We start from the raw sequence: 26,909 nt of genomic DNA on the forward strand, positions 1-26,909 counted from the left end.
CCCAAAATCTGCTTAAAAGTCAATGAGATGCAGAAAAATGTGGTTTAAAACACTTCATAAATTTTAATCATGCACATACAATATAAGGATATTTTCCTTTAACAAACATTGTCAGTATCTTACTTAACGGGAACTAACAAAAACTGTTAGGCAAACAGCCCAGCAGGTAAAATGTTTACTATTTATCTTGTAGATCGTACACTTTTTCTTCAAAATCTCCACATGTACTTGACGTGCTTTTGAAACCAGATCTTCACTTAGACTTGACTCGTCCATCAAGCCTACGAGAGTCCGTAGGACTTAGATTGAAGTTCAGTAGTAGCTGGAAAGAAAATGAAAGAATTAGATTCTTTACTTAAAATACTTCATAGGTAACTAAATGTCAGTTTACTTTTTAAGAAAAGCTGAGACTTTTCTAAGTTTTAAGAATGAAAACTACCTACATACGATTACAACACAAAACACAAGATTACTACTCTAGACTTTGCCCAGGGCTGCACATTCAATTAACTGCTCTTGTGGCTAAGGATCAGAGCGCCTGGTTTTCTCACTTTTCATTCATTTACTCAGCAACCACGTGCTAAGGCACTGTGACAAGCACTGGAACCGCAAGAAGAAGATGACAGAGCCCACCCTGAAAGATCTTGTACCGTAAGCTGGCAAAATAGATGAACAGGCAGTTTCGGTACAGAGACATAAATGCCATGACAGGTATAAAAGAGGGCAGAGTTGGAACACTCAGAAGGGACGTCCAGGTTTGTGTCAATACTGTCCCCTCTTTGGTGGCCGGGACGTGTAAGCAGATACCCGAAGGAGGAGGAGAAAGTGTGGGAGGGAGAGGCAAGAAGCAAACACACAGAGCAGAGGCAGGAGGGGCGCCCGCGGAGCTGGACGCAGTCTGCTCAGCCGCTGGAGCACAGGGGCAGGGCAGGGGAGGAAAGAGATACGGCTGAAGGGTTTGGCAAGAGCCAAATCGATGTGGGTGTTTTTCTTCCAAGCTAAGGAATTTGGGATTTTTCCTGAGGGCAAAAAGTTAACCAGTGACAAAGTGAATGACAGGAAATTCATCCACCAGGTGACAGCTACATGAACCGAGATTGCTTGAGTCTGGGTTTTTGGCCTCAGTCACTACCAGAAACTCGAGAAGCTGATGACCTCCATGCTTTCTGAGAACAGGTCCGTGTGCAGGTGACAGGCCCACGGGGACAGCAGGAGAGGAAGGGCACAGCCAGAAATAGAGAACACAGACTTCTTGAGTTTTTTTTAAAGATATGGATCATGATGTATAAATGAGGAATAAGCATATTTATCATTATGAATGAAATTACGCTTTCACATTTTTCATTAGCTACGTGTAAGAAAAAGATTTAACATGGTATCTGTTATTCAAGCAATAGAAAGTGGTGCCATTTACTGTTTACAGTGTATTTCAGAAATCAATGTCTAAATTTAATTCAGAAATGTTGGCAACATACCTTCTTTTAATTCTCTAGATATACTGTTTATCAGCTTCCTCTGTGTCTGAAATAAGTCAAATATTATTTTTAATGTTTAAGTGAAACAAGAAACACTATCATAGGAATGACAGCTAGCTTATGAAATGTGGCCTTTAAATAATACTTTTAGAGACTTCACTTAACTTGGGGATTGCTTAAATAGAAAAATAATCACATGAATAAAATAAAATAAATTCCTACTTACTTTGATTTTAGATAATAGAGAACACATATCTGTAAGGCTATTTAAATTCCCCTGATGAAGAGCACAGTAAACACTGCCCTGTCGGATACACATAATCTTCAGAGGGCGATGCCCGATCTTATTGGCACAGAGAGTTTCAACAGTTCAAGTCATGTTTCACACTGAATGCGTTGCTCTGCGGTTCTTAGAAAAACTGCCCTTTGTAAAAGTTTAGTTTTTTTTAACTTTAATGGATTTTCCCTTAAAATGAGCTTTCCATTCCTGCACTTTTAGAAAACTAACATTTTAAGGTCTGTTCTATGCTAATGTTTTTAGCACAGAATTGTAGATACATAAAATGAAGAAAGGGGTCCTGTTAATGTCAAGTGAAAATTCTACTGGCAAACAAGTTAAGCAAATGTATTTTGCTCTCTGTAGATGGCTAAAATATTTACGTCAGAAAGTCTGCTTGAAGAAAACAAAAGGAGAGGCTAGCGCCAGTTTTCAAAGTTGGTTTCTCATTCACAACTTCCTAGAGCTAGAAACAAGGAAAACAATACCTAATTCTTTAACTGTAACTTTGTTTCCATCCTAGACACTAGGGCCAACTTTTTGAAACTTGACTTAATTAGTTACGTATTTAATTATGAAATGTGTGGGGACACTTCAAACTACAAGTGTCCTCATCTAGAGTGTTCTTTTAAAAACCTTTCTTATAAAAGTCACCCGCTCACTAAACAGGGTCTACAATAGTACACCAGACATAATAAACACTGTGGTGATAACAGCGACACGAGAGCCGAGGCTTCTGTAAAAGTTAGGTGCAAAGACAAAATTTGGGGCTACCGTTTGCCAGTATTTTCAGAGACTGTTTTCCGTAACACTGTCTGACAAGAGCACTCTAGAGAGGCCTTATGCCATCAACAACATGACAACAGTGCCAGGCGGGTCCTGTGAAGTGAAAAACACCTAGCAGATGAAGGGAGAAGCCTTGACTGAAATAATTTCATATAACCATTAATAAACACTATGCAAAATGTAGATCACACTTTTACATGAGTTGAATGTAAGGTTACTCTTTTCCTCTGCAAAGCTATTTTCCTAAACACGTACTTCTGGGACCTTTATGCTTATTTCTAGGTCCAGATGGTGGAAGTGATCTGAAGTCCAACATTAATAAGGAGAAGGCACCTGCAGTTTTACTTAAACTTTTCCATTTAACAAAAAACACAGTAAGGTGAGAAAATTATACACAGGAAGACAATGTATCAGCAAGTTTTAATTCTAATGATTTTTAATTAGGAGGATACTCTCGTAACTGGCGGTTTGCAGACTATGTCCCATAGAAATGGAAGGTCCCACTGGGGACACTGCAGGATTGAGGTCAAAACTGAGGTCACAGGCTGGAAGATAATGCTGCCCTCTCTTTCCGAGATCAATCTGATAAAAACAGACTTGCCACACACGTATACACACGTGTTCATTTCCAAAGTGAATATGTTTTCAGGTTATTAATACTTTTAAGTTAAAACTTGGTATCATTCTTATTTTAAATGTTATAAAAATAAGTACAATTCCAGAAATGCAATAAAATCAAGTCATTTAACCACTCTGATTCATCATACTGTTGTAAATAGGTTAATGAAGGAAATGACACTTGTCAGTTTGTAACTGTTAAATACATGTATTTTGTTGCAGACCAAAGAAAGGAGAAAGAATTTGTTGATCAAGGAGCTAAAAAATTCACTACAGAGAAAAAAGTGAATGAAAGAAAAAGAACTGGAAGAAGCTGAGTGACTGGCTTTCAGAAGTTAACACGCTTCCTCATTTGTCCATTCAGACAAAATGAAATGAGGGCAGGAGGGATTCCACAGAGCAGAGAGCTGATACAAGAAACAAGGTTACTGAACTCTGCCTCTGCCTTATGAGAAGTGAGCTTAACTACTGTGATAGTTTGATTAGAATTAAAATTCAGAGTGGATGTGCCCTGCCTTGGAAGCCTACTTTTAAAAGAAACGTGACCAGATTCTGCTGAGACGCAGTGCTGTGTCATGTAAAAAGTTAAAGTCTTAGGAATATTAATCGTTCTAGCTCTGGTGCACTGGTATAATCCCATTTAGAAAAGGGGCTGCTGAACTGAATGGACGTTTGAGCAATTTAAAAAGTAGTTAAATGAATCATTAGAAAATGTTTGAAAGTGTCAGTAATACACCAAAAGTCCAAAATCAGTGAGTGTAAAATTTAGTCTTCCTATTTAAAATAGATTTGAAGGACATTTATTAACTATTGTGGCCATGCTTCATGTTAGGCACACCAACACTTAAAAACTCTTGAACAAAAAAAAGTCTTTAAAACAGAGAAATTTTGTCTGTCATAATACTGTCTGGAATCAATTTTTAAGTTTTCAGTTCTCAGAAAAAAAATTCTATGTGCAAGAAAATCTAACAGTGATGTATCTGCTCAGGCTAATTTTAACTTTTTGTATTTTATAGTAATATAATTAAATAACACAATTGAGTAAAACTGTAAAATTGCTTCTGATATGTAGGACAAAACATCCCAGAAATAAACTAGAATGTGAAATCTGAGGGTACAAACTAGCAAAGCAGATATGGGGTCCATCTGTTACCACTACAACAATGTCAAGGGACAAAGCTGTACTTCATGCAGCAGTAAGAGAGGCAATAAACCCAAGTGTTATCAACTGGAAAAAACTTGCTTCGACCACCAGCACGACTAAAATCACAGACGTACAGCAATACTTCTGTCAAGTTAGAAAAAAATGCGGAGTAAGCTGGAACTTCACAGTAGGAACAGTCCAAAGTGTTTAAGCCTTGCAAATAAAGGAGAATGTTACATTCAATCCCAATGCCATTTTTGACATTTTGCAAAAGCTGTGGAAGTCTGTTTGGTTAAGCCCCATGCAAAAATCCATCCCTTCCTGTCATTTTAAACAGTATGTGCACAGCTCTCATAGCATTACTTTATGTTTTCCCAGCAGAAATAATTATATCCCTAGCAATTCTAGAAGGCACCTTCTTTCTCTGAGTCTAAGAAATCTGTAAGCAGTAACTGTACAATACCTCCTGTGAGGCGCCCGGTAGTGCTGAGGGAGACGCGTCTCTGCACCCGGACAGAGCGGGGCTTGTTAATCTCCCTGCTAAACCTAGCATGGTTCGGCCCCACAGCCCCACAGAAGAACTACGTGTACCTTGGAACTACAACACTGAGTTTAAGCTAAATTATTTTCCTGTGTACCTAGAAGTACTAAAACATAGACACCTCTTTCCTCCAAAAACATTAAAGGAAACACCTGTCCTCAGGAGATCTCTCTTGCACTGCTTTTGCACTCACACTCTTTCACCATCATCCTCTAAAGTGACACACTCGTGATTTTTTGGTGACAACTAATGAAAACATTTCGAGTTTGCATCATGCTTAGCCACTGACGGAAGTGTTAAGCATGCATTTTTCTTTTTAACACCACGCAGTCCGGTTTCATGACTCTGAAGTACTTAGACTCAATTTACCCACAACACTGTCTATGAATCCTGAGCTTTTTTCTTCTTTGATTTATTATGACATGAAGCCAAGTGAGAAAAAGCAGGTTGAGACCTCACTCAACAAGGGCCCGTGCTACCCTTCTCTGCATCAAGATCATGAAAACACCATCAAACCATAAACCCACACGCACCGATTTCAATGGCTATTTTAACAACGATACACAATGAAAACTGGTTGTAATTTAAAGACTCCCTACCATGGCCACCTCGGTATTCCTGCAGGTGAGGGCAAGACAGAGACATAAGTGAACTTCATTTTAAATATTTAAATATTTGCTTTACTTGACTACATATTAAGAAATGTTCTACAATCGCTCAGTAAGACATTTCATAACAATTAAAATAACAATGCTGTAAGTAAAATAGCAATTAAGAATGTACTCTTACAGAAGAAAATGATAAAAATTTTAAACTTAAAAACAGAACTTAATGTTTTTAGTGTTACAAGTTTATTGAATTCATAAAAAGAATTTACCTTGGATTCCTTTAAATAAAAAACATCCGTATGTGGTTAAGTATCTCGATGCCAATCATTTACTTATGCTTAGGGGTAGAAAAACTGGGGTGCAGCAAAACTTGAAAATGACTATGAACCAATGCCAAACCGAAATCAATCAGAAACTAAGCCAAACATTGGAAAGTGTATCTCTAGTTATTAGGCAATAACACTTAATTTCTAAAGTAGAATTTAAAATGGAGCTTTTTAAGAAATTTAAAATTTTGTCACTTTAGTTGCATTTATTGAATAAAGTTAATGACAGGTATCTCTTGAAAATGACAAGTCCTGGGACTTTAAAAAATAAAATTTGTCTCTTTCATTTGCACAATTAATTATGGCTTTTACTTAGTGTGCGTAAGTCAAATAAAAAACTCAGAATTTCATCAAATTAAAAACAAGAATTATATCAGAAATCTGAAACCCAAGAGAAAGAAGATAACATAACTAACCTTGAACAGAGCGCTCATGCTAGTTGTAGGGTGTGAAAAATTCCTTAAGTTCCTTCTTCGAGTGAGACTCCTTTTGGGCTCCACGCTAGTACTAGAACTTTCAGCAGAAGGCGGTCTGTCAACAGGCCGTGCGGGAACAGAGCCGAGGAAAGAACTCTTGTGCTGTTTCTCCAGCTGAAGCTCAGTGCTCACTGCTGCCAGCCTCTCATTAGCCCTGCGAGGATCGCAAAGCACAGATTTCATTCATTTCGTTTTTTTCCTAAGTGATGTGTATTTCTAAAGTTGCTATAACAGTAAACAGATTGTCCCATTAAACTGTTTTGACACCAAAAAATACGTCAGCACAGACCTACTGTAAACAATTACAGTTTAAAACTGTCCTAAAGAAGGACGTATGGGCCTTAACTAACAAGTACTTCAAAGTGGGGAGTCAGAGATGGAGACGCCCCCACAGAGGATCCCCGCTGCCTTCTGCACTGGCTGCACCTAGACATACTCACCCTCAGGAAACCAGTTCAGAAATAAAAAGTAAACCATCCCTCAAAGCCATTTTCAAGCATTTGCTTTCACCCCCCTTATATACACATTTCACGCATTACCTGGGAGAAATTAAGCATGCGGCACTGAGGAACAGTTTAGGGCCACCACCTCTGGGGGGCAGCAGGCGGCAGAGTCGATGGTGGGAAAGAACAATGACAGTGCCAGGGGCAATTTCAAGTATCCCCCAATGTCCCAAAGCTCACTTTGTTACTTCGCTTTTACCAGAGGCCTACATCAGCACCTGTTTTCCACAACCAGAAGAAAAACCTCAAGCGGATTTTCACTGCCATAAAAAAAAAAAAAAAAAAAAAAAAAAAGCCAGCATAGCACTGGGTGCTTGTTTTAGCCCGAGCCATCAGTGGGGCAGTGAGCACCCCGAGCAGCGAGAGGGGCCCCACCGAGCTCCTTCCCCGGAACCACACTCAGTGTCCCGGCATCACGCCGCCACGGCTTTGGACTGTGTCTGTGAGCGCCTGTGCTTTATGCATATTTATTTTACGCTTCCACCAGCAAGACGTGTCCTAAGGTAACTGCCTCTTTGCTTTACACCGACAACTTTCATAGGAACGCTCTACTTTTGGACTGCGCGGAGACCTGTAGCTCATAACACTGCTACTCAGGCACCGGAGGTGGGACCTGCCCTTTCTGTCTTCCACACATCCCCTCGGGCAGGCCACCATATACTTTTTAGCCACTTTGTGAACCACTATACTGCCCTTCACCCCGATGTGAATTTCCCCGTTCCCCAAGCATGCCTTCACATAGTGGAGACAAACTTAGAAGGATACAGTACTTCGTCTCAGGGTGCCCACGAGCGGTGACACCAAGTATCACAATCAAGAAAGTAAATTCACCAAAAACCAGAATGGGGCCCCTTGGGTTTAAGTTGTACTCTTCCAAAACACAGTTAATTTTAAACTCATTAACATTTCTATTTATGGGAATTCTAACTAGAAATTTTGTGATAATATAGCTGTCTAAATTACAAAGTTTGCAAAACCCCTAGCTTAAAGACTAGACCAGGTTAAATATATGCAAGTATAAAAAATAAAGTCATGTAAAAGCAACAAAAGCCAGGGAGATGCAAACTGCCCTGGACTGACATTTTAAAGAGCTCATTTACTAAACCATTTCCCAAAATTACACTGTCTAGTCAGCTTTCACTTGCTACTCACCTCACGAACCTGGCTCAATAAAAATTATGCCTTAGAGGCAAGTTAATGACCTAAATTATTTTCTATAATTCTACGTTTTGACTTACGAGTTTAGCTGATTTGCCAATGACACTCTATTTTTTAGCTCTTCCAGGTACAGCTGCCTGTATTCTTCCAATTCTTTTTCATTAGAATCAAACTGAAAAGTCTTACTTTTCAGTTCCGTTTCCAGAACTTTAACTCTGTGTTCCACTTGACTTACTGAAGCACGTTTATACTCTCTTAAGTCTTCTTGAGATGCTGCTTGGGCCTACAGTAAATTAAAAGGATACAATTTTAAAAATACTTACAACCTGAGTAATTACAGTATATTTGTTCCCTTTAGTTTTGAGTCAGTGATTCAGAAAGCAATTTTAAGTGTGAAAAAAAAGCTAAGCTTTAAAATACTTATCATCGATGTCAAGTGAATTAAATCTGAATTATGAAGTTAAAGTTGAATCACTCTTATATTAGTACTCATGTAATGTGATCAAAGAATAATAGGATCAATCTAAACTTTTAAAAATTGAACAATACAACCTAGAAGTAATCCAAGAATGTGGCATAGTATTTACATCACAATATGTGCTTTTCCTCCTAGTGGTCTTGACTTACACCAATTGGTCTTAAAAATGATTGTCTAGTGAGAGTTGTTCTGAAAGATCAATTTAGTGATAGTAATGATGGAAACTGAATTATTTAAAGGGAGTAACAAATGCGGCCTTCCTTCCAGAAATCCACAAAACAAACTGCTATATGGGAAGTAGAGGAAACACGTAAAATGTACACATCCGAACTGTCATTCTCAGCGAAGTGAGTTAGAGCACGCTACAGATCAATGCTTCACCTGTAAAAACTGGCTGATTTCTTTCAATTTTTCTGCAATATGCTGTCTTGCTTGTTCTTCAGTCTCCTGTCTGTACTGCAGGACTTGACTGAGTTCTTTCAGTATTTCCACATCCCATCTTGCTCGCTCCTCAGTCTCCCGTTTGTACTGCTCCACTGGACTGCGTTCCACTGCATTCATTTCCAGGTGACGCCTGAGGTGCACTACTTCTTCTTCCAACTGCTTTTTCTCCTCCTCCAGTGTGTCAGATTTCTTTTGCAATTCTTTCATAAATAACTCCTTTAGAAAACGTTGAGTTTCTGCACTCAGATGGAGAAGTACTGAAGATGCAGATTTCACTTTTGCTGGAAGATCAGCATTCTGCATGAAGAAGATAAAATTGTTTGGTAATGAGGTTAGCAGACTGAGAACAGCCTAACTCTAACCCAGCATCAAAGGTTGAAATAAATTCAGTTACAATAAAATGGTATCTGCCTTGTGGAATGGAGAAACTCAGATTACTCAGAAAATCAAGAAAAAAGTTCAAACCACCAAGAGTCACAAAAATATACTGTTTACTGTCATCACCTTTGTTATACATTTGTACTTGAGTTCACACTCTTTTCTGTAATTGTTTCATGTCTTTCCTACATAAAATGACTATAAGGCACCTCTTAGTAGAAAGTCTCTTACCCCTTCCTCCCCCAAGTCTTAACTCTCCATGCTTTTTAAAGTTTTAGGGAGATCATACTGAGTTACTTAGGGCTGAATAAATGCCTCCCAAAACAAGACTTTGAAAAAAAGACTGCAACTAATACATCTTGCAAATATGGGTTCTAATGCCATAAGCCTTTCTCTGAACCACAAATATTTTATGCTTGTTTGAATTGCATTCCAAGGAGCAATGAATGATTCACAGAGTTAAGGAGAAATCCATCTCCTAGTGTAGTGGTTTAGTAAGGTGATCCATGTATTTTTCTAAACAAATAAACAAAAAAGCCTTAATTCTTGTAATCCTTTGTGGCTCTCCACAAAACAAGAGAACATACTCAGCAAAAACAAACAGAAAAACTTGCTGGAATTTCAGTGACACTGACTTGGGAAGAACTACTTTCCTTCAGATAGAAGGATTATTTGGTAAGACAAGATAGGCGGAGGTGCTGGTTGTAAAACATCTCTACAAATTCCTTGACACTTCCCCTGTGAAATTCCCTCCCCTGAAGTATGTACTGGCCTCAGTCAACTGGTTTCTAGGGGACAGAATGTGGGGACACTGCTGTGTGATTTCTAAGGCTAAATGGCTTCTGACTTTCACTCCATAGGGACGCTCACCCTTAGAACCCAGCCACCACATTGTGAAGCCCAGGCCACCTACTGAGTCTTTGTACACGCAGCTGTCCCAGCTGATGACCCCAGGGGATGTCCTTAACCAAAGCCAGCTCCAACTTCCAGATACGAGCATGAACAAGCCTTTAGATTATTCTAGTGCCCGCTTGATGCCAAGTGGAGAAGAAACAAGCTGGCTCCACTGAGCCTTGTCTAAACACAGACTTGTGAACCAAGCAAATGCTGTTTTGAGTCACCAGGTTTTGAGGCAGTTTATTATATAAATCATTAGCAATAAATAACTGGCACAGATATTAAAAATGGGGCACAGCCATTAAAAAAGAACCCAAAATGTGGGGATGCCTTTGAACCTGGAGGTAGGTGAAACCTGAACAGATGTAGAGAAGACTAAGAGTGAAAATCCAAAGTGTCCACGAGGCTGTTAGTGGAAGCCTGAGGGCCCTTGAAGGGCTGAGAGTGACGGCTTCTAGGCCAGGGAAGAAAATGACGCTAAAACCGGAGGAAACGGGACTCTTGCTACCGAACAGCTGAAAGTAAAATTGATGAGAGAGATATGCCAAAACATACAGGTTATTAAATGTAAAGGAACCAGGACTCACCGGGTTCAAATATCTGTATCCCATTTAAAGCATCTCCACATGCCCAATTGTCACATAATCGGTAAGCAGAGAAATGGCTTCCGGGCTAACATCAAATCTAGGGTGCTGCCAGGAAAACAGACTAAAGATGAAGCCAAGACTTTGTTAAGACCTTGAAAAGATTTAAGGTGCTGCCTCAAATTCCTTTAAAGATCTTAAAAGCATAAGAATTTCAAAGGCATGGTCCCACAACAGCTTCACAGGAAGCCCAAGGTGAAGAGTTTATCTCAAAAAGACGTGAGAGTAGCTTTTCCAATGGCATCAACCCAATAAAATTCACAGGAAACTCAAAGTTTTAAAGAGAACTGTGGTACCAAAAACACTGCTTGCCAGCTTGGACTGAAAGAGACAAAGACAGTGCAAAACAGGAAGAGGCCTTTGGGTTTTTCTTAGATGGTCTACAAGGAGGCAGCTGGCTTGAGAGAACTACTCAGCTGCAAACACGGGTCACTGCTCATGAAAGGGACAGAACAAAGAGCTCAGAGAGGGCAGCGAAGGAGAACCCCTCCCAGGGTTAGGACTAAGTCCTAATCAAAGAGCCGGCAGCATCAGGCTGCACTTCAGAACTGCTACGGACCAGTGTGCCTCCCATCTTCCATCTGTGAGTGAGTCCTTAGCAGTTCAGCAGAATGTTTGGTGTGTGGCGGTAAGTAACCCGTGTCTCCTTATCCTCAAGCCCCAGCACTGAGAGGAGTGTACCCAAGGGGCTGTACTCCAGAAACCACGCCCAGGAACCTCAGCCCCACCTGGACCTGGTGAAGATGGGAAAGTAAGACCTTGGGCTGGAGCCTGAGCCTAACACCACAGCGACCGAGACCTGCTCAGGGACTGAGTGGGGATAAGTGGATTTCTCGTATGGAAGCAGTAAGAAAACTTTGTGGCTAGTGAGTAGATTATGCTTGTTTTTGAATGTCTCCATAAATTTTCAAAATTAATTCCATAAAAAAGGTAGACTATGGGCCAACCTTAAGTGCCCTGCTCCTAAAGAACAGGAAATGGTGAGAGGGGCACCGAGTGAACTGCAGGGCAGGTTTGAAAAGGCAGTTCAGCTTCTGCCTCGCTCTTAACCCTGGAACCCAGTCTCAGGTGGGCACGCTCAGGCCACAGAGACAGCTTAGAACACTTCCAGGGGAGGTGGTCCACCTGCCCGCCCCACCAAAGCCACAGTCCACCGCCAACATCAACCATCAGACATCAATGGATGAACCTTCGAGTGATTCCAGCCGCCCGCCTTCGAGCTGCCCCACCTGAAGCCAAGAGGAATAGAGGCCAGCTGTCTTGGCCACACTATTCCTAAGTGTAGGTTGTGAACAGAATAAATGCTTATTTAAAGCCACTGAACTTTGGGGAGCTTGTTAGGCAAAAACAGATAAACAGAAAAGTGGATGAAAAACGATTGTAAGAAATGTAACTTGAGTATAGTAGAAATTGGTCTCCTATAAACTGGAATGTAACAAACGTTGAGATTAACTTGTCAATGACAAAGTGCTGATGAGAAGCAGATAAAGAAAGACCTCAGAACTAGTGAGAAGGAAGGTACTTCGGAGTTCCCTCCAATTACAGTTTCTTACACATAGGCATGTATTTCACAATTTCCCCTCGACTTTGAGGATAAGGAAGACTGGTAAGCAAGGGGACACAGGATTTGAAGTCTAATAATTGAAAAACAACTAGAAATAGTCAGTTTACCAAAATCAGCCTTTTTACCTCATTTCAATTGACTGAAATTCTAAGAGACAGGCAGCTTTGAGAACTTATTAATCTAGCACTCACTCTACATTTCCCTTTCCTCAGAGAGAAAATAAAATATTATGGAACCATAAATGTAGTGTCCTTTGGCAGTATTTAAATTCAATACAATTTTTCCTTTACCTTACTTCAAAGCTTGTTGGTAAGGGAAGGTAAGACTGTCTCACCTTTATGTTGTAGCACAATGCTTCTCCATATCACACAGATTGGCTTTGAGCTTTTGAAATTCAAATTACTAATCTGTTACCTGTTTCTGATAAACTGATTGAATATTATCTAACTTGTAACAGCTACTGTACTCTTGAAAAATTTTCCTTGCATGGGATGAAATATTTATTTCAATAATTATGCATAAAGCTATAGAATACACCTAGGCATCTCTCTTTTTAAGTAAAAGGAGGTAGACACAGGGAGCTGAGAATGCAGGATCTACACCAAGAACAAGATCGGCACCAGTATTACACACAGGAACCAGGCCAAAAGAGGACTTCATCGTGAACCGCGAGATGATGGATTAGAGAGGCTTCCAAAGAGGAAGGTTGAATTAATCTTCTCCAGGCTTAATCTCTTTCCTCTAGATAGTGAAATCTATGGATGAGTCTATGAATTATAATGAGTGCAACATAATGAAGTATATTGCAGACCGAGTCAGCAGATCCCGTGACCATGATTTGATGGAAACGAGTGAAGTGGGAGGCATTGGGCGAGAAACTAAAGGATCTCAATGGGGGGGGGAAGGATGGACTTTATCTTTGCAAGCCTACTTTCTCTCATGTCACAGAGTCAGCAAGGCATAAGCTGGCCACAGGCCCCTTCAGGAAGCAGCAGATCTCCACAGAAGCAGAGTTACAGACATTCCACGACACTGACTTTTTATTACTATGTAAAACAACTGGTAATATGCAAGATGACTCGGAAAGAGTTCTCATAACATCTGACTTGGTACTGGCATAGGACAGACATAGATCAATGCATCACCACTGAGAACCTAAAAGAAACCCTCACATTTACGGTCAATTGATTTTCAATACGAGTGTCAAATAACTGAATGGGACAATAATAGTCTTTTTAACAAATGGTACTGGGACAACTGGATATCCACAGGCAAAAGAACAAAATTCGACCTCTACCTCATACAATACATATAAAACTAACTCAAAATGAAAGAGCTGAAACTACAAAATTCTTAGAAGAAAACACAGGTGTGTGTGTCTTCATGACTGGATCTGGCACTTGTTTCTTAGGTAGGACAGTAAAAGACAGAAATAGATTAACTGAGCTTCATCAATGTTAAAGACTTCTGCTCTTGAAAAGACACCATCAAGAAGGTAAGAAGGCAAGCTTCTGAACAGGAAAAAATACTTGAAAATCCTATATCTGATCAAAGACTTACACCCAGGATACAAAAAGAACTCTTACAATTCAATCATAAGAAGACAATCCAATTTTAAAATGGGCAAAAACCTGGACAGGCAGGTCTTCAAAGAAGATACACAAATGGATAAGCACATGAAAAGATCCCCAACATTCTGTCATCAGAAAAATGCAAATCAAAACACAATGAGATGCCAGTTCACACCCACCAGGAGAGCTAATGACCAGTGTTGACAGGGATGCATAGAAACTGGGAGAATTACACACTCTGGATAAAAATGTTAAATGGTGCAGCCACCCTGGGAAACAGTATGGCAGTTCCTCAAAAGGTTACACACAGTTACCGTATGACCCATACGACAGCATTTCCACCCTTAAGTCTATTCCCCAAAGAAATGAAAACGTGTTTACGCCAAAACTTGGATGGAAATGTTCACAGCAGCATTATTAGCAAGAGCCAAAAAGCAGAGGCAACCCAAAGGCCCATCAACTGATGGATGGATAAACGGTTTAGCCCCACAACCGAGCAATGTTCAACAATAAACGGAAATGGAAATACTGACAAGCGCTGTAACGTGGATGAACCTTGAAGATGTTTTGTCTAACGAAAAAAGCTGATCATGAAGGACCACATAGCATGTGACTCCACTCATGTGAAACACCCAGAACAGGCACATCTATAGAGACAGAAGTCAGACTGGTGGTTGCCTGGGGCTGAGGGGGGCGGGGGGCTGGAGGTGATGGCCAAGGGATGCAGGCTTTCTTTTCGGGGTGATGGGAATGTTCTAAAATTGACTGTGGGGACAGCTGCACATCTCTGGATACACCAGGAGATACTAACTATGCATCCTAAATGAGTGACTTATACGATATGTGAATTTATTTGTTTTGGTGGAGGGAAGCAATTAGGTTTTACTTATTTATTTTTAGAGGAGGTACAGGGGATTGAACCCAGGACCTTGTGTATGCTAAGCATGCACTCTACCACTTGAGTTATGCAATCCCCCCTATAATATGTGAATTATATCTCAATAAAGTTAAAAAAAAATCCAAAGGCAGGATCTAGACAATTTTCTTAATTCTCTATTTTCGGTGTACAGACATGGTCTGAACTTCTCCATGCTTTGACAACATACGTAAAATGAAGAGAAAATGAAGGCAATGCCTAACTTCAACTGGTTTGTATAATGACCTTTCTGCACAAGTTACTCTGAAATCCATGAAATGAATACACACAGATTCTATACCCATTCACAAAAGTGAAGAAGAGACATGACAATTTTCTGGAACATGCCATGAAACACTGTCCTCTGACTTTATCTAGCTGGCCTCATTGTGGTGAGAGATCACTAAACAATACTGTTTAATAGGAAAAACAAGTTAACTTCTGTGATGAAAGATGTATAATTTTCAACTTCTCTAAGAGTAAATATTGTAAGAAAAAATATATAGAGAAATGGTGGGATGAAAGTCAAAGTTTAAGAAACTGCATTATAAAGATAATAACAGTGTAATTACAATGAAGATACAAAAGAAAGCTGTCCCTGAAAAGCTAGTGTCCTGCAACACTCTGCACTGCACACTCACGGCCGACGTGCTGAATTTCACACGTACTGGGTTCGCAGTTTGACTGTGATTTCCTCTCTGACTCCTGTGTCTCAGCTTCTACATCAGTCTGATGATGTGCCGTCACCTCCAGGGAAGCTTCCAACATGGACGCTTTCTTTCGGGTGTCAGTCAGCTCTTGCTGAAGCTGTCTCATACAGGCCTAAAAAGATAACTCTGTTACTGATTTTTAAGTCACCTTATCATAAAACTACATTAATAATATGTAACTCCAACATATGGACTTTGAGAAATATCCCCACAGACATCAATTCACCTTCTTTTCCTCACAGGTACACATTCCTGTTTATTGAACTTCATTTAAGACACAGAAGGCATGACCCTCCTGCCTTACCGACAGTAAGTTAACTTAGACAATGGATGCAGCCCCACCAGCCATTCCCTGCCCCTCCCAGGAAATGGCCAAGCTTTACCCCCACTGAAGTCTCAAACAGAAAGGGGCGTGTAGGTGGGATGAGTGGTGGTTAAGTTCCACACTGTGGAACATTCTCCCTCTTTCTCATTAGAGGCTTAAGTTCAGAGTTCTTCACATATTCAATCTGGTGTTTAAATCCTTCCAATAGACTCCTATCTCACAATAAAAACGAGGTTATTCCAATGGCCTTTGGGGACCTGAGACAACCTGGCCTCCCCTGCCTCCTGGACTGCAGCTCCTACAGCTCCCCCAACCCCTCCCACTCACTCCCTTCCTGCCACTCAGGACTCTGGCTGCTCCTCCTCAGTCTGAAAATGGGACCCCAATGCCAAACTCGTACATCACAGAGCGCTCCAGTTCCTCTGTACTGGACAAACTTAGATCCAAATGACAGTAACTGAGCCTTGAAATGAGAATTGTGAGCAAATTATTTGAAAAAATATTCAAAGTAAATTATAAATAGAACAGAGGAGACTAAGTCAAACACAGTTTTGCTAAAATTTACATGTGTCCCAAATTATGACTGAATGAAAAGTAGATGCCTTTAAGGAGTGGAGAGGTCATAACAATACATGACTTGAGATGGAAATATTTCTAAATTTAATTCCAATTGACATGAATAAAAATAAAATTATATCAACTAAAAATACATGAAAAGCTACTGAACGAAAAGTACTGCAAGATACAGCATTTACACATCAGTTCATCTGGGAAATCTGGATTTGACTGTCCAGGTAATCCACACAATTGAATCTTTTCTCTCTCTCTCTCTCTCTTTTTTCTTTTACTTTTTTTTGTTCACACAACTGAATCTTAATTTCAAAATACTCATTTTAGGTCTGAGCATTTCATTTATCTGCTTCATCATGATACTAAAATGTGGTGACAGAAAGATTAAAATCATTTGGGCACTGTAAGAGTAAATTACTAAGACCTGCCTGTATCTGTCAACAACTTATAGCTTAGTCTCCTAGAATTTCAGGTGACACGGCATCTTTACTCAAAGTAAAGCACCTCTCAGGTCTAATTTTTGTTCGCTGGATACAAGATATGCTTTTAGGCTGCTTTACAGTGTATATATTTACAGCCCACACATTTTTTATGTTCAACTAGTTTCAACGTTCAGCTTTCATCAGATACTACTTTGAATTTTCTTTGAGGAAGTCTGAAAATCAGTTCCCTTTCTGGGTACTTACTTCCATTTCTGCTCTGTCCGTTTCATACTGATACAGTCTGTCCTTTAAACATTTGGATTCATCAATTAACTCCTTGTTTCCTTCCTCCAGCATCAGAACTCGTCTGCTCATGGCTTCAAGTTTTCCCATGTGATCCGGAAACAGCTCTGGGATATTAAGTATTGTCTTTTCACTTCTGGCTTCATTTTGAGCAACTTCCAGTTGCTGTCGAAGCAACATGTTTTCACTTTGTAGTTTACATACTTTCTCCTTCAGGAACGCCTGCTTTCCGATGTATTTGCTGACTTCCCCTTGTTTGCTCTGAGACAAGGCTTCAGTTTCCTTGTTTGAACGCTGGGCTTGGCCTCGGTCTCTATGCACACACTCTAATACCAACGTCGTTGGTCTAAGAGCATCTCTCCTGGGATGGAGCTCAATTTCTTGGCCACGGAATTGACTTCCAGCTTCAGGAAGTTGCTGAGGAAGCACCTCGCTGTTATCTTCTGGGTCAGACAGCTCAAAATCCATTGTGTCCTGTAAGTGAAACCCCTCATCTCTTACTCTTTGAACTGTACTCAATAAACTGACATATCATAATTTCCTTTGAAGTGAAAGACTAATCTCTAAGTTTATACAACAAAAAGTTTGCAATAACTGGGTATCCAACTGGAAAACTTAAGGTGGATACAAATCTCAAACTTTGAACAAGCAGAAATCCCCAAAAGTTCAAAAATTTAATTAAAGACAGTGAATCCATGAAAGTAAAAAAGAAACCACAAAAGGATGTTTAAGAAGCTCAGAATCTGGAAAGGCCTTTCTTTCTCTGAAATACAACAAACCCAGAAGGCTTAAAATAGAAAATGAATAAATCTGACTACACTTAAAAATTATATCTGACATCTAACCTTTACAGCTACCCCCAAAGTAAGAGCCTTAGCTCTGTATATATTTGGACAGGTTAAATTTCCAAAAAATTTTCTTCCTGAGAATATTCCATAAATATTCTCCCTTTCTAACATTTTTAGAGTGAGTTATAAGAATGACATCTACGGATAAATGATAAATCTAAGCACTGTACTAAGCATGTCTACAAACATCAGTTAACTCATTTAGCTGTGACAATTCTGGAATAAAGGGTTAAAAACACAAGCAAGCTGCAGGGTTTTCCCCGGGGCTTCTGAGTCTACGACTCTTATACCAAACCAAAGCTACTTCTCTAGGATAAATACATAAACACAAGAGAAGCCTTCTATTTCCCTAATGGTGAATACACTAAAGGTAAAGAAGGTCAAATTTACAGAGCTCTTCTTAGAAAATCAGGAGACTATTTGCTTCTGCAATAATTGTTTTTCTTCTTCATGGTGTTTATAACAGTAATGGATGTGAAATAGCAGGGAAATACAGTGAACTGTTTTATTAAAAATAAAATACTGATCAATAAATTATCACTAAGTATAGATTACGGCATATCTATCACTATATTCAAAAGCTCCTTGTACTGAAATCGGATACCACATGGAGCAGAGCGTTACTTTTTATCACACGTAGGAGAATGACACCCAAACTACGGTTTCTGAACTGGCTATACTTTTTCCCTCCTTACCATCAGTGGAAATGATAAAGTAACCTCTCCAATCGTCTATCAAAGGAGTGAGATCACTGCCAGAAACTAGAATGCCTGCCGTTAGTAGCAACAGTTTTGAGATAATGGAAAGTTCATCGATTCCTATGGAAATATGAACAGCCTCTCCTTGGATGAGGCCATTGTGAATGTCACTACGTCACTGTTGCCGGCAAATGGATTTGAATTCAAAGTATTGCTTTATCCAATGGACCAGAAATGAACCCCCAGAAAATATATTTACATATATAGGCTTTTAAAACCCTCTATACTTTCTGTACCTACAGTATTGGTTTTTAAACTATGTAAGTATACAAATTCATACACACACATGTTTGAAGATGACTAAAGAAAATACCTCAGCATTCATTTTCTTATTAGCCTTTTCTGCCTCCTTTTGTTGGGAAAGATGATGGGCCAGGATTTCATCTTGTATTACTCTGGCATTCTGCTCTCGAGAAAGTTGTCTCTGAGCGTCATTTTGCTCTTCTAAAACCTGGAGACATATTTCATTAGGTTTTGGGTTTTATACCATGAAAAAAAGTCAAAAAAAGCTTAGGAGGGGAATCTTTAAAAAAAATTTTTTTAAACTGTTAAAAAGAAGTAGCCTTTTTAAGCACAGGGATCTTTAATGCACATAAATAACTCAAATTCTAATATATATGACAGCTAAATTTATCACAGAGCAAAAACACAAGGGATGTAGTATCATGAAAGAAAAAGGTTTTTTTTTTTAACACTTTTTAAATTGAGTTATAGTCATTTTACAATGTTGTGTCAAATTCCAGTGTAGAGCACAATTTTTCAGTTGTACATGAACATATATATATTCATTGTGACTTTTTTTGTTGTGAGCTACCACAAGATCTTGTATATATTTCCCTGTGCTATACAGTATAATCTTGTTTATCTATTCTGCATATGCCTGTCAGTATCTACAAATTTTGAAATCCCAGTGAGAGAAAATTTCTTTATAAGGCATTTAACCAATTCCATCACAGTCTCAAGGCAATTTAGCCTGGATTTTAACTTCAAAAAGCCAAAATTAAGAATTAGACTTGTTACTTTGTTGAATGGACCAAAACCGTCAATCCTTATGTTAATGATTAAGCTCAATTTAACTTCCATTCCTTCATTCAGAAAAGACACAGAGCATCTATTAGATGCCAAGAACACCAAGAAATTAGTAAGTTAAGCTCTAAATGTCATAGTTCATATTTAGGATGAGATAACTTTTATTTGTTTTAAATGAAAATATAGATTAATTCAAAAGAATATTATAAATAATATTGATGAAACAGTGTTAGAGATATGAAATTTTCACGAAAGACTAATTTACCTGATTTGCTTTATTCCATATGCTCTTCACTTTGCATTCTAGTGCTCGGGCAGTGATTTCAAGTTGTTGTTTCAGGTAAACTTGCTCATTGTATTGTTTCTCTTTTCTTTTCAAGTCATCCTTTGTTTTTTCATATAATATATAAGCATTTCTCTTCTTCTTTGTTTCTTGTTCTAATGTGAATCTGCAGTGAAATATGCTTACCTTAAAATTTATTTTGTTAGAAAATAAAAAGTTCATTTTATGATCTGGTTCTTCACATGCTGATTTATTACCCTAATGGAATTTGTATGTTCTCAATTTTTTTTTTTCATTTCTAAGTCTCACATTTTAAATTCCTCACTTCAATCTCTTCATAATGATAGACTTATGTGTATATATATATATTTGGAAAGTAGCAATGAAAACACATAATGCTACTGAGTTTCAGTCAAGAGTAACTCTGGTCAATAGTGTAGGGAAGAAATTTTGCAATTATTCAGTAAGGTTTGAATTGAAAATTACCCTTTTTTCCCCACATAGTCATAAATTACTCCTTCATTAGGACAGAGAATTTAGTTACTAATTAAAAGAGAAGTTGCTATTTAGAAACAGGTTTATAAGTTCATGAGAGATAAAATTTCAACTTCATGAAGTATTACAGGGACTCCTACATGATCCTCCAGAGGAAGGTAACATCCGCAGACGTCTTTTCCAGAACACAGACCCGCTAATTAGCATAATCCAAGGCGAGGCTGGGGAGTCTACTCCCTGATGCCCTACACTTATGTTTCTTCTTTTGCAACACTTTGAACTTACCTTGTTGAATATTATTTATTTAGTAAATCATTTTTAAATCCCTTTTGGTACAAGGCAGGATCCCTATTAAGTAATTAAAAAATAAAGAGTAATCCGTGCTTTCAGCATAGACCTTTGAACTAATCTTATCTCTGTATGAGAGAGATGCTGAATAAACTAACCAGTAATCACTTTCCACTTTACTTTTTAGTCCATCCATTCATATGTTAAGAATCAAACTGCATAATTTTTTTTAAAGTTTCTGCCTTGAGAAAAATGGTCATTTCATAATTCTGCAAGTGGGAATGTAAAGTAATATAAACTTTCTGGAGGACAATTGAGAGATAAGGATCAAAGATTTTTTTTAAAGAAATATAGAATGAGGAGATACATATATATATATATTGCCTTGTTATTTCCAAGAGTCTCATATTCCACAATATTAATGAAATTTTCTCCCCTGTAAAATCCCAAAAGGTAAGTTAGCAATTATAAGACTTCTCCTACATACCTACAGTATTAAAGTAAATATAAAGAGTTCAAATATTTCTTTAAAACCAAGAAATTCAGTACCTCATGCTGCAGAGCTCTCGTTCCCACTCCACATTTTGAAGTTTTAACTGTGATTTTGCTTCTCTTGTTTTCAGCAGCTCTGTGTGTAGCCAGTTCACCTTATTTTCCATTTCTTTAATTTTTCCTCTAAGTAGTGCACAGTCAGATTCTTTCAGTTCTGTTGATCTGAATGAATGAACTGGATCCTGAATTTTCAATAACCTATCAGAATCTGCATTAGGAAGAAAACAAAAATAGAAACAAAATATATGAATAATTTTTGTGTATAAAGACTGTGCATTTTCACATTCATTCATCCATACATTGAACAAATGGATATTGAGCATCTATAACGTGGAAGACATTCTTCTAAGCTCTGCAGATATTAAAGAATGACAAAGTAATATTATGAACATTATGCAAATAAATTTGACAATTCAGATGAAGTGGGTAAAATTCCTTGAAAGAGAGAAATTACAAAAGCTCAATTAAGAAAGAACAAATAAGCTAAAAAGCCCTATATCTTAAAAACCAAAACCAAAGTCCTATTTAAAGACCTTACTGACAAAGAAAATTCCAGTCCCAATGGTTACACTGGTGAATTCTACCAAATACTTTAGGAAAATTTAATACCAATTCTACACAAATTTCCTCAAAAAATGAAGAGGAAGAAATATGTCCTCATTCTATAAAACTAACATTACCCTGAATCCAAAACCAGACAAAGATATTACAAGAAAGAAAACTAATGTCATGAAAATGGAGGTAAAAATTCTAAACAAAACATTTGCAAATTAAATCCAACAATACAGGATAATTCATCGTGACCAAGTGGGGTGTATCCCAAGAATGCAGGGCTGTTTTAACATGTAAAAATCAATGTTATTCATCATATTAACAAACTAAAAATGAAACCATATGATCATGTCAGTGGATAAAAAGAGGCACTTGCCAAACCTCAATATCTATTCCTGATAAAAACTTCCAGCAAACTAGGAACCAAGGGAACGTCTTCACTATGACAAAGATCTGTGCTAACCCTACAGCTGACACCATATGCAATGGTGAGAAACGGAATGCTTTTCCCAGAAGGTGAGGAACCGGACAGGAATGGCTTCTCTTACTCCTTCTATTCAGCACTATACTGGAGCCAGTGCAATCAGGCAAAATGAAAGAACCAAAAGACATCTAGATGGGAAATGAAGAGGTAAAACTGTCTGCTAATCAGCGGGGAATATGATTACATGGTGCGAGTCAGCTAACTCCAACCTGTGGGCCGGGTTGCTTGCTTTGGTAAATAAAGTTTTACTGAAATACAGCCACAGTCCATTAACTTGTGTATTGTCTATGGCTACTCTTGTTGCAACAGTGACAGAGCTGACTAGCTGTGACAGAGAATGTATTTATTGGCTGCAAGTCTTAAACGTGAACTGTCTTTAGTAAGACAGTAGTTTAAAGAAGAAAAAGCTTGACCACCTTTGGTTATGTAGAAAATCTGAGAGAATCCATAAAAAGGCTACTAGAACTAATAAATGGGTTCAGTCAGGTTGGAGGGCACAGAGTCAGTATACAGAAATCAACTAGTATTTCTATCATCAGAAACTAAAATTTAAAATACATTATTTTAAAACAAACAAATAAATAAGAATATACTACTTATAACCACACTGAAAAATAAGAAATACAGGTAAACTCATAAAAGACTGGAAAGACCCAGACACTAAAAACTCTAAAATATTACTGAGAAAATCAAGGAAGACCTATAAACGGAGAAATAAACTTTGTTCGGGGTTAAAAATTCCGTATTGTTAAGAAGTCAATTCTCCCCAAATTAATCTACAGATTCAACATAATCTACATCTAATTTCCAGGACACTAGCAGACTTTTTTTTTTTTTTACATTGACAAGCTGATTCTAAAATTCATGTGGAAAGAAGGGTAATAAAATGAAACAAGATGAAGCCAGAGGACTGTGGCCTTTAACCATGGAGCTGTGAGAAGCAGTAGCTGGATTTTAAGCAAGGGGGTAACAAAGATCTGAATTTTAAAAACTATCTAGTAATCATGGTTGCGGTGTAGACCAAGGTTCCAGGAGGCGGACAGCATAGAAGAAAGTCCTGAGGTGATTTCAGCGTTCTAGGAGGGAAGCAGTGATAACCTGACCTTGGGTGAAGGCGTAGGAGCAGCAGAGTCAACAGAAAGCACAGGGAGTGGGAACGGTCACAGCCCCTGGCTGGCAGCGCACAACACGTCTGATTCTGCTTTGACACAAAGCAGGTTTCTGAGACGCAGCGGACTGTAACGTAGCCGTGCTCCCTGGGCAGTACTAGGTGTGCACACGTTACCACGAGATACTTAAAAAGGCTGTGTAGTCATACGGGGGTCCTACCTTTACTCTCCGGGCCAAGTTGTTCGATTAGCCTCAGGGTATTCTTATAATTAGGGAAAAGCGACTCGCAGATCCTCGGAAGCTGTTTCCGGTGACAGAGTTAAGTCATCGAGGTCATCCACAGAATTAATCTGCTCTTTGACCTACAAATAAATAATGCTATTTCACAGTGTCTCCAACATAGTTATAAAATATGCTCAGTGTACAGAGGTGATAAATATCCATCTTTTTATGAGAGCAAAAACACAGACACTTCTCGAAAGAACTGACTTTTGTCAAAAGGCTAACTTATCAATAGTGTTTCTAAATTATTTTTAAGTAAATGTCTCTACAACAAAGGAGGATTTTGTTTTTCCACTCTTTTATCATTTATGAATTATTTTTACCATAGGGAAATATTTTTATAAGTAGTATTTTACTATACCTTGTCCTTTTTAGTAGACATTTTCTTTGAAGACCTGAAAAAAGAAAAAAGCAATTCATTTAAGCCAAATACTAAATATTGAAAATACAAGAAATATGTAAATCTATTATTTTTTATATAAAATCTTTGCATTGATAATTAATTTTCAATAAAAGGGATTAAACAGTGGAAACAGTAACATTAAAGGACAAAGAAAGTATGTCAATTATATTATTGACAAAGTATTAAATTTAAATCAAGGGGACAAGCAGAGGAAAAGGAAAAACATAACATTACTTGTATTATTTGGTAGGAAAAAATACACCAGGATTTTCTTCTTGTTGTCTTTTTCAATAAAAACTGGCTTTTATGGCAATAAAACCTGTTTGGAAAGTATTACTGAAGTCCTTATATGAAAGAAACCCTTTTCTAATAACCATGGTATTAGCTTTTTTGAGGACTTAGTATGCAACCGCTATGCATTATTATCAGCACTTTACATGTCTTAAAGACATTTTAATCCTCACAACAATCCTGGGAGGTAGGTAATACATTAGGTACTTTACCCAGGAAGAAAATGAGGCACAGAAAGGCTAAGTCATTTGTCGAAGCCCCTATGTCTGCCCAGAATTCCAACCCAGGCAATCTGGCTTCAATACTTGCACTTCACAATATGCTAAGAAAGTAATATTTAAGTATTTTTAACTAATGTAGTAAATGAATCTCTATTATTATTCTATGTCTAGGTATAATTATAAATAACTTCTGGGGCATATGTCCAGAAGGAACCCTACTTCAAAATGACACCTGCACCCCAATGTTCATAGCAGCACTATTTACAATAGCCAAGACATGGAAACAGCCTAAATGTCCATCAACAGAGGACTGGATAAAGAAGATGTGGTATATTTATGCAATGGAATACTATTCAGCCATAAAAACCGACAACATAACGCCATTTGTAGCAACATGGATGCTCTTGGAGAATGTCATTCTAAGTGAAGTAAGCCAGAAAGAGAAAGAAAAAAAAACATATGAGATCACTCATATGTGGAATCTAAAAACAAAAACAAAACAAAACAAATACAAAACAGAAACAGACTTACAGACATAGAATACAAACTTGTGGTTGCCAAGGGGGCAGAGGGTGGGAAGGGACAGACTGGGATTTCAAAATGTAGAATAGATAAACAAGATTATACTGTATAGCACAGGGAAATATATATAAGATCTTATGGTAGCTCACAGCAAAAAAAATGTGACAATGAATATATGTATGTTCATGTATAACTGAAAAATTGTGCTCTACACTGGAATTTGACACAACATTGCAAAACGACTATGACTCAATAAAAAAATGTTAAAATAATAATTTCTGAATCTTAACACCTATTTTTTAAAAATAAAAAGACTTTAGACCTAGGCAATACTGGAAATCTACTTTTAATAAAGATTTGCTTTTGCTAAAGACATTAATCAGCAGGCATTCATTATCCATTCAGCTGTTTGTTCATGCATTTGACATGTCCTTATGGAGCATGATGGCTTTTTTAATTTAGAACTTAGTAATCCAAAAGTAATCATCTGTGATAGATTGTTAATAGTTTATTATTCTATTGTATATAAACAAAACCTTCCCGTTCTTCCTAGAATCTAAACAAATATTAAGTTAATAGAATCTGGTATTTTACAATAGCATACAAAACCACAGCCACTCATGATGATACTGTCAAGGACACTATAAAATCTAGAATCATCAAGGAATGATTAAACCCTATTCAGTATGGCCTAAGTGTTTGTATAGTTATTATGAGTATACAATTTTTAAAAATCTATGGACAATGGTGTAACTTTAAAGTCATTATCTGAATATTCAATTGTGTAAGAATATTACGCTTCAGAACTAATGAATAAGCCCTTACAACAAAACCATACATGAATAAGTTTACTACAATATCTTAAAGATAACATAGTACAATCAATACACTTTCTAATATCAGAAATGCAAACAAAGTTAAATTGAAAAACACGTCTTCTATGGAATCGCATCCAACAGCAAACAGACATGCTCTACAACTACCATCTCATCATTAAAAAAAGAAAGGGAACCCCCACGAGCCCCACGTTCCCCTTCAGTTATCACCCAGTCCTCTCCTGCCTTCCCAGGGAATGTCCTCTGAGGGGCTGTTCACACTGACTCACTGCAGCCCGGCTTCCATGGGGACGTATTACTGAAACTACTTCCGGTCAAAGGCACTTGTCCTCATCTTAGCCTTTCGGCAGAGTTCCTCCGACACAGTTGAGAATTCTCTTGCCTTGGCCTTTGCACTATATGCTGCTGTTCTATTTCCAGAGAAGGTAATCACTGCTAATACGTCTTCACCTAGAAATAAAGAATTTGTAGATTTTACCTGCCACAACCTTGATCTCCTTCACTTAAACTGCTGTTGTCATTCACGTGTAGGAGACCACCAGCCAGCGAGGCAGTCTTCGCAATACACGTGAAGTCACAGATGCTTTTAATGTCCGTTTTCCACTTTCATTCTTCTTTACTTCCGTCATATACAAGCCAGGACAGCTACTGTAAAACAATCCATAAAAAAGCCAATTTTTAAAAAATAATTCTACTGATAAATTAAAAAAAACAATTTTTGTAAAATTCCAACTCTTACCCATCTTCAATCATTTATTAATTCACAAAATGGTTATCAAGTGCCAACCATATGCAAGGAAACACAAATTCTTGCTTCAAAG

At 38.0% G+C, this 26,909-nt stretch overlaps 2 protein-coding genes across 6 annotated transcripts in view; both read right to left on the reverse strand.

The window, feature by feature from the left end:
* Positions 1-38: 38 nt before the first annotated feature.
* On the reverse strand, positions 39-26,704 carry LOC106730873 (ankyrin repeat domain-containing protein 26). Of its 2 annotated transcripts, XM_032464834.1 has the most exons (13): positions 26,567-26,704; positions 24,177-24,210; positions 23,753-23,895; positions 21,385-21,595; positions 20,035-20,218; positions 19,054-19,191; positions 17,096-17,608; positions 15,552-15,626; positions 8,772-9,131; positions 7,993-8,195; positions 6,192-6,405; positions 1,476-1,521; positions 39-322 (listed from the first exon to the last, which is right to left on the reverse strand). In XM_032464834.1, the coding sequence occupies exons 4-13, from the start codon at positions 21,492-21,494 to the stop codon at positions 282-284; spliced, it is 1,884 nt and encodes a 627-aa protein (XP_032320725.1). In that variant the 5' UTR covers positions 21,495-21,595; positions 23,753-23,895; positions 24,177-24,210; positions 26,567-26,704; the 3' UTR covers positions 39-281. The 2 variants fall into 2 exon arrangements, with proteins under 2 accessions (XP_032320725.1, XP_032320726.1); XM_032464835.1 differs by lacking the exon at positions 19,054-19,191 and having other exon boundaries at positions 26,567-26,671.
* The window catches only part of LOC106730443 (ankyrin repeat domain-containing protein 20B-like), an 82,235-nt gene continuing 82,015 nt past the window's right edge, over positions 26,690-26,909 (reverse strand). For all 4 annotated transcript variants that reach the window (XM_032464813.1, XM_032464812.1, XM_032464798.1 and 1 more), the window contains one exon: positions 26,690-26,736. The gene's annotated coding sequence lies outside the window, so the exon portion shown is untranslated. The remainder of the gene's footprint in view (positions 26,737-26,909) is intronic.

The sequence above is a fragment of the Camelus ferus genome, chromosome 22, assembly GCF_009834535.1.
Source record: "Camelus ferus isolate YT-003-E chromosome 22, BCGSAC_Cfer_1.0, whole genome shotgun sequence".
Classification (NCBI taxonomy): domain Eukaryota; kingdom Metazoa; phylum Chordata; class Mammalia; order Artiodactyla; family Camelidae; genus Camelus; species Camelus ferus.

Bases quoted from the DNA above. Each gene is read 5' to 3' on its own strand.
- LOC106730873 (XM_032464834.1), bottom strand. From the start codon at position 21,494: ATGGAAAATAAGGTGAACTGGCTACACACAGAGCTGCTGAAAACAAGA. The intron at 15,627-17,095 runs GTAAGTACCCAG...TTATCTTTTTAG, and splicing joins CGGACAGAGCAGAAATGGAA to GCCTGTATGAGACAGCTTCA. The intron at 9,132-15,551 runs GTGACGGCACAT...TTCTTCATGCAG, and splicing joins TGTTGGAAGCTTCCCTGGAG to AATGCTGATCTTCCAGCAAA.